General features: G+C 40.3%; 1 protein-coding gene across 4 annotated transcripts in view; it reads right to left on the bottom strand.

Moving 5' to 3' along the window:
• Positions 1 to 13683, bottom strand: part of LOC135556083 (AP-2 complex subunit alpha-2-like) — a 65557-nt gene that overhangs the window by 24646 nt on the left and 27228 nt on the right. For all 4 annotated transcript variants that reach the window (XM_064988993.1, XM_064988994.1, XM_064988995.1 and 1 more), the window contains 8 exons: positions 13382 to 13483; positions 12972 to 13231; positions 8288 to 8456; positions 8027 to 8164; positions 7447 to 7629; positions 7056 to 7153; positions 6564 to 6795; positions 4474 to 4653 (listed from right to left, as the gene is read on the bottom strand). In XM_064988993.1, coding sequence (XP_064845065.1) covers positions 4474 to 4653; positions 6564 to 6795; positions 7056 to 7153; positions 7447 to 7629; positions 8027 to 8164; positions 8288 to 8456; positions 12972 to 13231; positions 13382 to 13483 — 1362 coding nt within the window. The remainder of the gene's footprint in view (positions 1 to 4473; positions 4654 to 6563; positions 6796 to 7055; positions 7154 to 7446; positions 7630 to 8026; positions 8165 to 8287; positions 8457 to 12971; positions 13232 to 13381; positions 13484 to 13683) is intronic.

The raw sequence follows: 13683 nt of genomic DNA, 5'->3' as shown, positions 1-13683 counted from the left end.
TTTGGATAATGAATTTAAGGTCAATTGTAATACTAATTTGAAGGTAATTTGTAATATTGATAATTATGATGAAGTTTATAGTTCTTAGCCATATTTGTGATTTGGACAAATGTGAAGAAGGAGAGGCTGTTGCTTTTGACTAAGGGTAGGCTTAAGTCTATTTCACTATGACTGTATAGGTGCAATTATTTTTCTTTATGGAGTTGTTAAGGATGGTGATTCTAATTAAATAATTTGAAATTATTTTGTTTAATTTTTAACCAGTAGTAGTGTTTCTTTTTTACACATTACTCACACTGGGAGTCATGCATCAAAATGTGGGAGGTAACAGTCCTCTGAGGTTTTGGATTGAAATTTACACGCCTTTAGTGATATATAGAAGTGTATTGAGTGATATGTGAAGGAATGTATTGTTGTTTGTTCTGATACAAATCTCACCAGAATAGGTCTGCTGGATGGTTGGAATGTGGTCTATCTTCCTGATCCTGTGGCTCTGCGATGAAGTTGACAGTGTGATGGGGAGTATAAGCCAATTTGACAAAATTGTTGTTTCAATATAATGTGTTATTCTCTTTGACATACATTTAGACATTGGTATTAAGAATAATTGGTAAATGAAGAGATATGTGAAAAAACACCTTGAGGATTGATTCCAAACAAGGTTTGCCATGTTTCGGTCGATATTATGGGGTTAATTCGGAAAAAGTTTGACATTTTGGTGACTGAATTTTCGGTTCGTTTCGGTAGCCAAATGTGATGTACAAAACGGAGCGATTTCTCCTACACAAAGATTCTTTCAGGAAAAACGGAACATTTGCTATGTAACTGAGAGTCTCCTCATTGAAAACATCCGAAGCTCTTCAAAGGTAAATTATTTTATTTATTTGGTTATCTGGTTTTTGTGAAAATGTTGCGTGCTAAATGCTACTCAAAATGCTAAGCTAGCTTAGCATACTCTTACACAAATTAGTGATTTGCTATGGTTCAAAAGCATATTTTGAAAATCTGAGATGACAGTGTAGTTAAGAAAAGGCTAAGCTTGAGAGCAGGTGCATTATTTTCATTTCATTTGCGATTTTCAGAAATCGTTACCGTTGCGTTATGCTAATGAGCCTGAGGCTTTATTCACGATCCCGGATCCGGGGTGGGGAGTATCAAGAGGTTAATGCATAAAAGGGATCATTTGCCCACGAGAAGTGTGAACTTCAAAACCCCCCCTAACTGGCTGAAGAAGAGCGACAAAGGCGTTCAATACGGCCCTGTCCGCACCACTTCAACAGAGAGACCTGAGTCCGAGCCAGCAACCGGTGTACAGCATCCAATCTAAGCTGTTTTTACTCGCATGTCTTTTCTCTCAGGAGTGTGACAGGAGTCCACATTGAGTGAGCATGAGGAGAAATCTGTTCCAAAGTTCTCTTATGTTGTTGGTATATACTGGTTGACAAATGGACAAGACATAATGGGTGGTAAATGTGGTGGTGGCTCAGGTGAGACATTGAAATTGGGACATTATCATGGACATCCACTTTGAACTGTAAAGCTATCTGAAGACAATGACGAAGACGCCAGAAGAATCAGTGCCTGAAGCGTTGGGGGGGGGGCATTGGTCAACAACTGTGCCCAAAATTGATTGTAGAGGTCTACACAGTGCTAAAATAGTAATTTAGATTAAGAATGATGCATTAGGATACTGATCTGTAATTATAATCATGATAAGAAAGTTAATACTAGAATTATTGGATAATTATGCAGTATGTTAAAATAAATGTACATTCTGCCAATGTCGATGTGTGTTGAATTGAGGGTTTTGAGTGATTGGTCCTATCACTGAGCAATGTCATTGTACAATTTGGTTGGAAAATTAATTGGGTTTTGATTATGATTTGGAAACTGAATGATTTTTAAAACTGACAGATTGATTGGTGAATGGGTAGATTGAAACTGATCCTAATCTATTTGACTTAGTTCCACTACCAAATTACATTTTTGATGATAGTGATAATAGTCAGGAACTATAGCAGGTATGGTGTTATTAATGGCAGAGACACTATAGGAGTTGCCTTATAAATAGTGGAATCATGACGCTTGTCTCGGGTCATGTTCATTAGGCACCAACGGAATACATTTTTACTTAAACCAGGAGTCACTACCTGGATTTGTCCAACAAGATATGCTAATTTTAGTTTCTAGAAATAGTTATTTCCACCATGCTGATCCATTAGAGTGTGATAGATAACTAATAACCAATGCTTATTTTATTAAACTCCATTGTTGCATGCACTGCATTATGCATTAAATATTTGATTTTCACTGTCTATGAAGATATAGCCTTGAATCATATAAACTGTATGCATCTTTTGCTTTTCTTCAACTGCTGCCAGTCTTTGAATACAAGTGATTTATGTCATTGTGCTGTGTCTTGTAATTGCTACAAAACAAATTGTCCCTTCACAGAAAAACAATAAGGGCAAGGGGTCTACTAAGCTATCCATTAAGATAGTCATACCAAGTATCATTTAGCTACTTGATTTTGAATTTAAGGACCCATTTAGGTATAATTAATATTTGTAAAGATTGTTATGAAACATTGAATTTGGCCTTACTGCAATTAGCCCATAGAAACACATTGAATAACAGATAGTCAAATAAATAAATAATAAAAGGATGTTTGTTTAAAAGTGTCCGTCTTCTGAGAGATAGGTGGACACCTGCTCGTCAAACATCTCATTCCAAAATCATGGGCATTAATATGGAGTTGCTGCTATATCACTCTCCACTCCTCTGGGAAGGCTTTCCACTAGATGTTGGAACATTGCTGCGAGGACTTGCTTCCATTCAGCCGCAAGAGCATTAGTGAGGTTGGGCACAGATGTTGGACGATTAGACGTGACCCGCAGTCGGCGATCCAATTCATCCCAAAGGTATTCGATGGGGTTGAGGTCAAGGGCTCTGTGCAGGCCAGTCAAGTCCTTCCACACCGATCTCGATAAACCATTTCTGTATGGACCTCTCTTTGTGCACGGGGGTATTGTCATGCTGAAACAGGAAAGAGCCTTCCCCAAACTGTTGCCAAAGTTGGAAGCACAGAATCATCTAGCATGTCAATGTATAATGTAGCGTTACAATTTACCTTCACTGGAACTAATGGGCCTAGCCTGAACCATGAAAAACAGCACCAGACCATTATTCCTCCTCCACCAAACTTTACAGTTGGCACCATGCAGTCCGGCAGGTAGCGTTCTCCTGGCATCCGCCAAACCCAGATTAGTCCATGGGACTACCAGATGGTGACGCGTGATTCATCACTCCAGAGAGCGTGCTTCCAACGCTACAGTGTCAAATGGCGCAGATTTTTACACAACTCCAGCCAACACTTTGCACTGCACGTGGGGATCTTTTGTATGCGACTGCTCGGCCATGGAAACCCATTTCATGAAGCTCCCGATGAACAGTTATTGTGCGGACGTTGCATCCAGAGGCAATTTGGAACTTGGTAGTGAGTGTTGCAACCGAGTGCCGGCAATTTATTTATAATTTTTTGTGACGAACTGACTTGTTGGAAAGATGGCATTCTATGCCGGTGCCACGTTGAAAGTCACTGAGCTCTTCAGTAAGGCCATTCTAATGCCAATGTTTGTCTAAGGATATTGCATTTCCTGTGTGCTCGATTTGCCAGGATAGCCTAGTGGTTAGAGCGTTGGACTAGTAACCGAAAGGTTGCAAGTTCGAATCCCCGAGCTGACAAGGTGCAAATCTGTCGTTCTGCCCCTGAACAGGCAGTTAACCCACTGTTCCTAGGCCGTCATTGAAAATAAGAATTTGTTCTTAACTGACTTGCCTAGTAAAATAAAGGTAAAATAAAATAAATTTATACACCTGTCAGCAACGGATGTGGCTGAAATAGCTCAATCCACTAATTTGAAGGGGATATCTGAATCCACTAATTTGTCCACATACTTTTGTTTAAATAGTGTATAAGAAAGATCAGGAAATTATTTTTTATTTAGTTTGACCCATATTTCACCAATTTTTTTGGTCACTAAACTTCTTCCATATTTACTTCCATTCATTTTTTAAACTGGTACCGCTACCTTGAGACGAGTCAAATAACCAACATGTATGTGTTTGTGAGAGTCTCAGTGTGTAATCCCAAAACTGCTCGGGAACTACAGACAGAGGTTGGCAGATCGACAATAGCGATCGTGTTCCTGAGTTTCATCTCTTCGTAGAGTGGTTTGGACGCTACAGGAGTTTTCGGGATGTCTCATGGTCTGACAAACACAGCTGTAGCTTGGCCACCTTCCACTGCAGAAGGCCACCATTGGCGGATGCGGTGGATTGAGATGCAGCCCATTCAAAAAACTTTTGAATGCCGATACACTGATTTTTTGATTATGCTAATTAGATTTCCGCGGGTGTTGAGAATAGGTGCCATTTGGGGTGCAGAGAAAGTATATTGAATTGAATGCTCACAGCGTTAGAGGCTGCGATGGCAGCGTCGCCCCCCCTGTCCCCTCCACCGTTGAGCTCTCCTCTCTCCTTGCCGTCCTCCAGCTCCACCGACACGGCACCCGGACCCTTCTTCTTCTTCAGCTTGGCCAAGATGGATGACTCCCTCTCTGGGAAGGGAGGCATCTCTTCCAGTACAGTGGCCTGAAGAGGGGGGAGGGAGGGATGTGGTTACAGTTATGACAATGTGACTAAACCAGTCACTGAGGTTTACAGTCCTGTCAGGCTTGTGACCGTATAGCAATGTCCATGACCGTGGTTGAGGTTTACATTTGAAACACTGAACCGCATCTGAACACGGCAAGGTTATGTTGTTGCTGCTCTGTGGCCCGCAGTCAAATAAAAAGGTATTCTACAGTGCCTTCAGAAAGTACTCATAACTCTTGACTTTCTCCACATTTTGTTGTGTGACAGGAACATTTTTACTAAATTAATTCATAACGAAAAGCTGAAATGTCTCGAGCCAATAAGTATTCATACCCTTTGTTATGGCAAGCTTAAATAAAGTTCAGGAGTGAAAATTTGCTTAACAAGTCATAATAAATTGCATGGACCCACTCTGTGTGCAATAATAGTGTTTAACATGATTTTTGAATGACTACCTCATCTCTGTACCCCACACAATTATCTGTAAGGTCCCTCAGTTGAGCAGTGAATTTCAAAACAGATTCAATCACAAAGACCAGGGAGGTTTTCCAATCCCTCGCAATGGCACCTATTGGTAGATGGTAACAATTTTAAAAAGCAGACATTAAATAAATGCATTCTGTTTGCAACAAGGCACTAAAAAATACTGCTAAAATTAGGCAAATCCATTACCTTTTTATACAGAATAGAAAATGTAATTTGATGGGTATGCTTGTAATCATTAAGAACTGCAGAGCTCTTCAGGATAAAAAACAGAAACGGAATGGAGCTAAGCACAGGAAAAATCCAAGAGGAAAACCTGTTTGTCTGCTTTCCACCAGACAGGACTAAAACAAACCTAAAACACAATCTACTCAAGAGTTGCTTACCAAGAAGACAGTGAATGTTTCTGACCTAGCTACAGTTTTGACTTAAATCTGTTTGAAAATCTAGGACAAGATTTTAAAATGGCTGTCTAGAAATGATAAACAATCAATTTGACAGAGCTTGAAGAACTTTGAAAATAATAAAATAGGCAAACAGTGTACAATCCAGGACTGCAAATATCTTAGAGACCTAGGCTCACAGTTGTAAGGCTCACAGTTGTTATCGCTGCCAAAGGTGATTCTAAAATGTACTGACTCAGGGGTGTGAATACTTATGTAAATTTGATCTTTCTGTATTTTATTTTATTATTTTCAATACATTTGCAAAGATATCTAAAAACATGTTTTCACATTGACATTATGGGGTATTGTGTGTAAAGAGAGAAAATCTATCGAAATAAGTGAAGGGGTATGAATACTTTCCGAAGGCACTGTAAGTGCATATAAAATGGCAACATATTTTACAGTAAACAATAAAAAATAAAGTGAAAGAGATCAGTAAAATAACAAAAACACGTGCAGAGCTGCGATAGCCTGACACCTCACACTAAATTCTTCCTCTGCTCTGTTGTTCGCTACAGAGAGTCTGAAACTGCTACCGTAGAAGTCGTTTGTATGACTTTAAAATGAAGGGTGTGGTACAAAACAATTTAAATCAGTGATTGGATAGTGTATCAAATCTAACCAAAGGATCAAAATTGATCACGACATCTTGTAGTTTGGCTCTGGCCCAACCCATCAGTTTCTGGGACCAATCAGAACGGTAAGAATGTGTTCACATTCTAGAAATCGTCGGGGAGAGTGGCAAATCCAGACTCATTGTGGAAAAGAAACGTCAGTTGGTCAGAGCGGTGTGGATGGGTAGCCAGGCAAGAGCTGTGTGTGCAGTGATAACACTCCCTGGCACAGTCACATATACGACTCTCACACTGGAGACCAGGATTCAATCCCTGTACACACCCTTCCAACCTGTCACAGTGTCAGAACACCTACAAATATATAGATCTCTTTTTTTGCTGATCAAAAACCCCAAAAGCTCACCAGGACGTCGGTGCTGGCGATGGAGGAGAGCTTGAGGTACTCCACGGCCCTCTGTTGCAGCTCCACGTCTGAGTTCCTGATCTGGCTGTCGGAGCGAAGCACCTCCTGGATCGTGGCCTTGGTCTCGGGGAACAGGTTGATGAACTTGATGTAGGCGGAGAGCAGCAGGGCGCGCGTGGGCACCGAACACAGGTGGAACTTTGAGTGGAGCAGGTTGAACTGGACCAGAGGGCTGGAGAGAGGGATGAGAAAGAGGGAGAAGAGGGAGAGAGAGAGAGGGGAGCGGTAAAATAGTTCAAATGATCGTGGGAAGAGAGGATGAGAATGGAGGAGAAGAGGGAGAGAAGGATGACAAAAAGGTAGAACCATAAAAAGAATTGAGAAAGATGTGGAAGAAAAACCTGATTAATACATCAGAAAATAAGAGCACCCCGCATATTTGTGTGCGTCTCAGGTTGAGATGTCACTGGTGTGGGAGAGGACACCGCTCACCTGGAGCGGGGATCCCCGGCGATGAGGTTTCCAAACTCTCCCAGGATGTACCCCCCCACCTTCACCATGTTCTCATGACAGGCTGGGGCCTGCAGCGCCTGGAGAGGGGGAGGAGGGGGACAGTTAGAAATGTAAGTAATTTGAACAGATTTTATGATAGCCAAATGCTATGGATCTTCAGAGCCGTGTTCAGTAGGCACCAAACAGAAACAAATTACTCAATGGGGAGGACTTTATAAACATATATTATATTGTTTTATAATACATTTTAATAGTTTTAAAAATGTTTTCACCGTAATGTACTCAACCAGGGAATATGATTGAGGAATTTCCAAGCTGAGACAAAAAGAGCACATTGGATCCAGACGTATCCGGCTTGGGGAACCCCTACCTCAAAGACAGTCTTGGCGGCGTAGCCCTGCACGTCATCGCGGTTGATGACAATCTGGATGACGCGGTACCACACCTCCTCACTGACGTAGTCCCCGGCAATGCGGATGAGGTTAAGGATGGTGTCAACATACCATGAGTAGTCCACTGCATACTTTTCTGCCAGGATGGCCACCTTCAACACCTGGGAGAGTAGGGAGCAGAGGTTACACCAGGGGTTCCTAAACCTTTTAGGCCTATGACCCCATTTTGATATCTGAAATTTATTTTAGCCCCACCCATGTGGTATTTTTAAGTACAACAGCCAAGTTTGGGGCTATGGCAGTCAATTGAAAAACATTTTCATTTAGATTTTTAAGATTAACCACATTACAATGATTTTGAGATACAAAGACGATACGATAATATACATCTACATATATTTGTTTTACATTCTGAATTTTATAAATTCTCCCACGACACCATTTTCATATCAGGCGACCCACAGTTTGGGAAACGCTGGGTTACACACTCTTTAACGCAGACACAAACAGAGGCACTCAGAGGGGGAAAACATACAATACACACGCACACACGCATACCATCTCCTCTCTGATGGAGTAGTCGGCTGTCTCCAGGTAGCTGAGCATCTCGGCAACTATCTGCTTGGCGTTGCTACGGTCACACATGGCGTAGAGCAGGTCAGCAGCCCTCTGGCGAACACTCACATCCCTTTCAGTCTGAAGAGAAAAAATGTAGAAAATGTGTTACAAACACCAAAGTACTTAAAACAAAGTGTTAATCAAAAAAGCAGCGTCTCATCTGAACAGTGTGTGTGTAGCGTGTGTTTGACAGAGACGGACCTTGAGTGCGTTGATGACGGTCTCGATGTGGGTCTTGACGGCCTCATGAGAGAACTCGGAGCTGGCCAGGGTACACATGCTTTCCAGAGCCAGGTAGCGCAGATTGGTCTCTCTGTGCTGCAAGAACTGACCTAGCTGGTTACAGGCACGCACCAGCAGGTTGGGCTCACTGGAGAGGGGGAGGTAGGAGGGAGAAAAAAAATTGTAAGCCACACCATAATTGCCATTCTTTAGGTTTACGATGAGAAAGAGACAGAGTAGAAAGAAGAATATACTGTGTGTGTGTGTGTGTAAAAGTATTCCACATTTTGTTGTATTACAGGATTGATAAAATATCTCTCTCACCAATCTACTAAGAATACCCCATGAAATACAGTATTCCATAAAGTATTCAATACATGTTATTATCACCTGTGGCATCGATTGCATCTGTTAGTCTTTCTGGCTATGTCTAAGAGCTTGCACACCTGGATTGTACAAAATTTGCACATTATTATTTTTAAAGCTCTGTCAAGTTGGTTGTTGACCACTGCTTGAAAGCCATTTTCAAGTCTTGCCATACATTTTCAAGCCAATTTAAGGAAAGACTGAAACAAGGCAACTCAGGAACATTCAATGTCGTTTTGGTAAGCAACTCCAGTATATATTTGGCCGTTTTAGGTTATTGTCCTGTTGAAAGGGGAATGTCTCCGAGTGTCTGTTGGAAAACTGAACCAAGTTTTCGCCTGTGCTAAGCTCTATTCCGTTTAGTTTTATCCCCTCAAAAACTCCTAGTCATTACCAATGACAAGCATACCCATAACATGATGCAGCCACCACCATATTTGAAAATATGAAGAACAGTACTCAGTAACGTGTTGCGTTTGCCCCTAACATTATTTGCTACATGTTTTTGCAGTTTTACTTTAGTGCCTTATTCCAAAACATGTATCCTTTTGCAATATTTTTTATTCTGTACAGGCATTCTTTTCACTCTGTCAATTAGGTTAATAATTGACAGAGTGAGTCAACAGAGTGAGTCCATGCAAATTATTATGTGACTTGTTAAGCACATTTTTACTCCTGAACTTATTTAGACTTGCCATAACAAAGGTGTTAAATACTTATTGACTCAAGACATTTCATATTGTATTAATTTGTAAAGACATAATTCCACTAGCAAGGCCAGTGACACAATATCTACATTTAATCAATTTTATATTCAGCCTGTAACAACAAAATGTGGAAAAAGTCCAGGGGTGTGAATCCTTTCTGAATGCAATGTATGCAATGCAATGCATGTATGTATATGCATGCATACATTATATATATATATATATATATATATATATATAATGTATGCAATGCAATGCATGTATGTATATGCATGCATATATATATATATATATATATATATATATATATATATATATATATATATAATATATGCATGCATATACATACATGCATTGCATATATATATATATATATATATATATATATATATATATATATATATATATATATATATATATATATATATATATATATATATATATATATATATTATATATATATATATATATATAATATATATATATATATATATATATATATATATAAATATAATCAGGCCCTACACCCAAACAAGGGCACTGCGTTCATCCACCTCTGGCCTGCTCGCCTCCCTACCACTGAGGAAGTACAGTTCCCGCTCAGCCCAGTCAAAACTGTTCGCTGCTCTGGCCCCCCAATGGTGGAACAAACTCCCTCACGACGCCAGGACAGCGGAGTCAATCACCACCTTCCGGAGACACCTGAAACCCCACCGCTTTAAGGAATACCTAGGATAGGATAAAGTAATCCTTCTCACCAACCCCCCCCCTTAAATGATTTAGATGCACTATTGTAAAGTGGCTGTTCCACTGGATGTCATAAGGTGAATTCACCAATTTGTAAGTCGCTCTGGATAAGAGCGTCTGCCAAATGACTTAAATGTAATATATATATGAATATATATATAAATATATATATAAATATATATATAAATATAAATATATATAATATATATAATATATATATAAATATATATATATAATATATATATAAATATATATATATATAATATATATATATAAATATATATATATAAATATATATATATATATAAATATATATATATATATATAAATATATATATATATAATATATATATAAATATATATATATAAATATATATATATATAAATATATATAATATATAAATATATATAATATATATATAAATATATATAAATATATATAAATATATATATATAAATATATATAAATATATATATAAATATATAATATATATATAAATATATATAATATATATATAAATATATATAATATATATATTATATATACACACACACACACACACACACACACACACACACCGAGTGTACACAACATTAGGAACACCTTCCTAATATTGCGCTGCACCCCTTATTGCCCACAGAACAGCCTTAATTCGTTGGGGCATGGACTCTACAAGGTGTACACTGAGTACACAAAACATTAAAAACACCTGCTCTTTCCATGACAGAGACTGATCAGGTGAAAGCTATGCTCCCTTGATGTCACCTGTTTAAATTGATTTCAAATCAGTGTAAATTAATGGAAGTAGACAGGTTAAAGAAGGATTAATAAGGGCAGGGAGGTGTCCCATCGTGGGGAGGTGTCCCATCCCATCCATGTCCCATCGTGCACTAGTGACTCCTGTGGCGGGCCGGGCGTAGTGCACGCTGACACGGTTGCCAGGTGCACGGTGCGGGCTGGCTTCTGGGTTAAGTGGGCATTGTGTCAAGAAGCAGTGCGGCTTGGTTGGGTTGTGTTTCGGAGGAAGCGAGGCTCTCAACCATCGCCTCTCTCGAGTCCATACAAGAGTTGCAGCGATGAGACAAGACTAACTACCAATTGGATACCACAAAATTGGGGAGAAAAAGGGGTAAAAGTAACCCAAAAAAAAGAATAACGGCAACGCTGCTAGGTTTTTCACACTCAACAGTTTCCCGTGTGCATCAACAATTGTCCAACACCTAAAGGACAACCAGCCAACTTCACACAACATGGGCCAGCATCCCTGTGGAACGCTTTCGACACCTTGTAGAGTGCATGCCCCAAAGAATTGAGGCTGTTCTGAGTGCAACATAGGGTAGCCTAGTGGTTAGAGTGTTGGACTGGTAACCGAAAGGTTGCAAGTTCAAATCCCCGAGCTGACAATGTACAAATCTGTCGTTCTGCCCCTGAACAGGCAGTTAACCCACTGTTCCTAGGCCGTCATTGAAAATAAGAATTTGTTCTTAACTGACTTGCCTAGTAAAATAAAGGTTAAAAATATAAAAAATATAAAAAAAATTAGGAAGGTGTTCCAAATGTTTGGTATAGTGTTTACATATGCACATACTGAACAAAAATATAAATACAACATGTAAAGTATTGGTCCATGTTTCATGTTTCATGTTTCATGAGCTGAAAGATGCCAGACATTTTCCATACGCACTAAAAGCTTATTTCTCTCAAATGTTGTACACAAATTTGTTTACATCCCTGTTAATGAGCATTTCTACTTTGACAAGATCATCCATCCACCTGACAGGTGTGGCATATCAAGAAGCTGATTAACCAGCATGATCATTACACAGGTGCATCTTGTGCTGGGGACACTAAAAGGCCCCTCTAAAATGTGCAGCTTTGTCACACAACACAATGCCACAGATGTCTCAAGTTGAGGGAGCGTCCAATCGGCATGCTGGCTACAGGAATATCCTCAAGAGCTGTTGCCAGAGAATTTAATGTACATTTCTCTACAAAAAGTCACCGCTGTCATTTTAGGCAATTCGGCAGAACGTCCAAACGGCCTCACAATTGCAGACCAGGTGTAACCACGTCGAGTGGGCGAAATGTTTGCTGATGTAAACTTTGTGAACAGAGTGCCCCGTGATGGCGGTGGGGTTATGGTATGGGCAGGCATAAGCTACAGACAATGAACAAAATTGCATTTTATCAATGGCAATTTGAATACACAGAGACACCATGACAAGAACCTGAGGCCCATTGTCGTGCCATTCATTCGCTGCCATCACCTCGTTTTTTTCAGCATGATAATGCATGGCCCGATGTTGCAAGGATCTCTACACAATTTCTGGAGGCTGAAAGTCCCAGTTCTGCCATGGCCTGCATACTCAGACATGTCACCCATTGAGCATATTTGGGATGCTCTGAATAGACCCGCCAATATACAACTTCGCACAGTCATTGAAGAGGAGTGGGACAACATTCCACAGGCAACAATCAACCTGATCAACTCTACGCGAAGGAGATATGTCACGCTGCATGAGGCAAATGGTGGTCACATCCAATAGTGACTGGTTTTCTGATCCCAACCCTTTCCTTTTTTTAAGGTATCTGTGACCAACATATGCATATCTGTATTCCCAGTCATGTGAAATCCATAGATTAGGGCCTAATTATTTTATTTTTTACATTTTCTGATTTCCTTACATGAACTGTAACTCATTAAAATCTTTGAAATTGTTGCATGTTGCGTTTATATTTTTGTTTAGTGTATGAGAGAGAAATATACAGAGATACTGAAAAAGGGAGAGAAAAAGAGAGCGAGAAGTAGAAAGACCCCTAGACTGACATACAGCCTCCTCACCTGTCGTAGTGGATGATGAGTGAGATAGCCTCGAACAGGATGGCGTTCTTGGCGTTGGAGTGCTGCACCTTTTTGGACTTGGGTGGTTCCTGTGCCTTGTTCAGGATGGTCTCCAGACACTCCACCAGGCGGCCCTTCACGGCGCCATCCTCTGGCGGGGGGTAGCACTGCAGCAGGCGCAGCAGTTTACAGGACAGCCACGGGGCCGGGACAAAGTAGTAGGTGTAGTCCTGCAGGTCAGTGGAGGCTGACGACACAATCTGGAGGAGAAAGGGAGGAGATGGGTTGAAATCCAGGAGATAGAGACAATGAGGCAAAGGGAGGATGGATCTCTGTACTGACATACATGATTTTATAGGTATACATGCACACGTGCGCAGACACACACACACACACACACACACACACACCCTGCTCAGACGAGAAACAGCCAGGGACACACAGGTTTTGAACTCATCTGGGTTCTTCGAGCTGAGACAGGTGATGAGGGAGATGGCTGCCGTGACAACACCCTGCGAGAGAGAGAGACACACGCTCATCATCAGAAACAACAGTAACACCTAAAAGGCATAAACCTCAACCTTACAGTCTCAATGAAGTCAGTAGTTATGTTTCAATATCCATACCAGCATACCACTTAAAAAAGCATATGCAATGCCTTGCTTCATACTAAGAAAGCACCCTGAGACGGGATGTCAGCAAACGGATGCAT

The sequence above is a fragment of the Oncorhynchus masou genome, chromosome 15, assembly GCF_036934945.1.
Source record: "Oncorhynchus masou masou isolate Uvic2021 chromosome 15, UVic_Omas_1.1, whole genome shotgun sequence".
NCBI classification, from domain to species: Eukaryota; Metazoa; Chordata; class Actinopteri; order Salmoniformes; family Salmonidae; genus Oncorhynchus; species Oncorhynchus masou.
The sequence above is the reverse complement of the archived record's forward strand: the minus strand, read 5'-3'. Positions and strand labels throughout refer to the sequence as shown.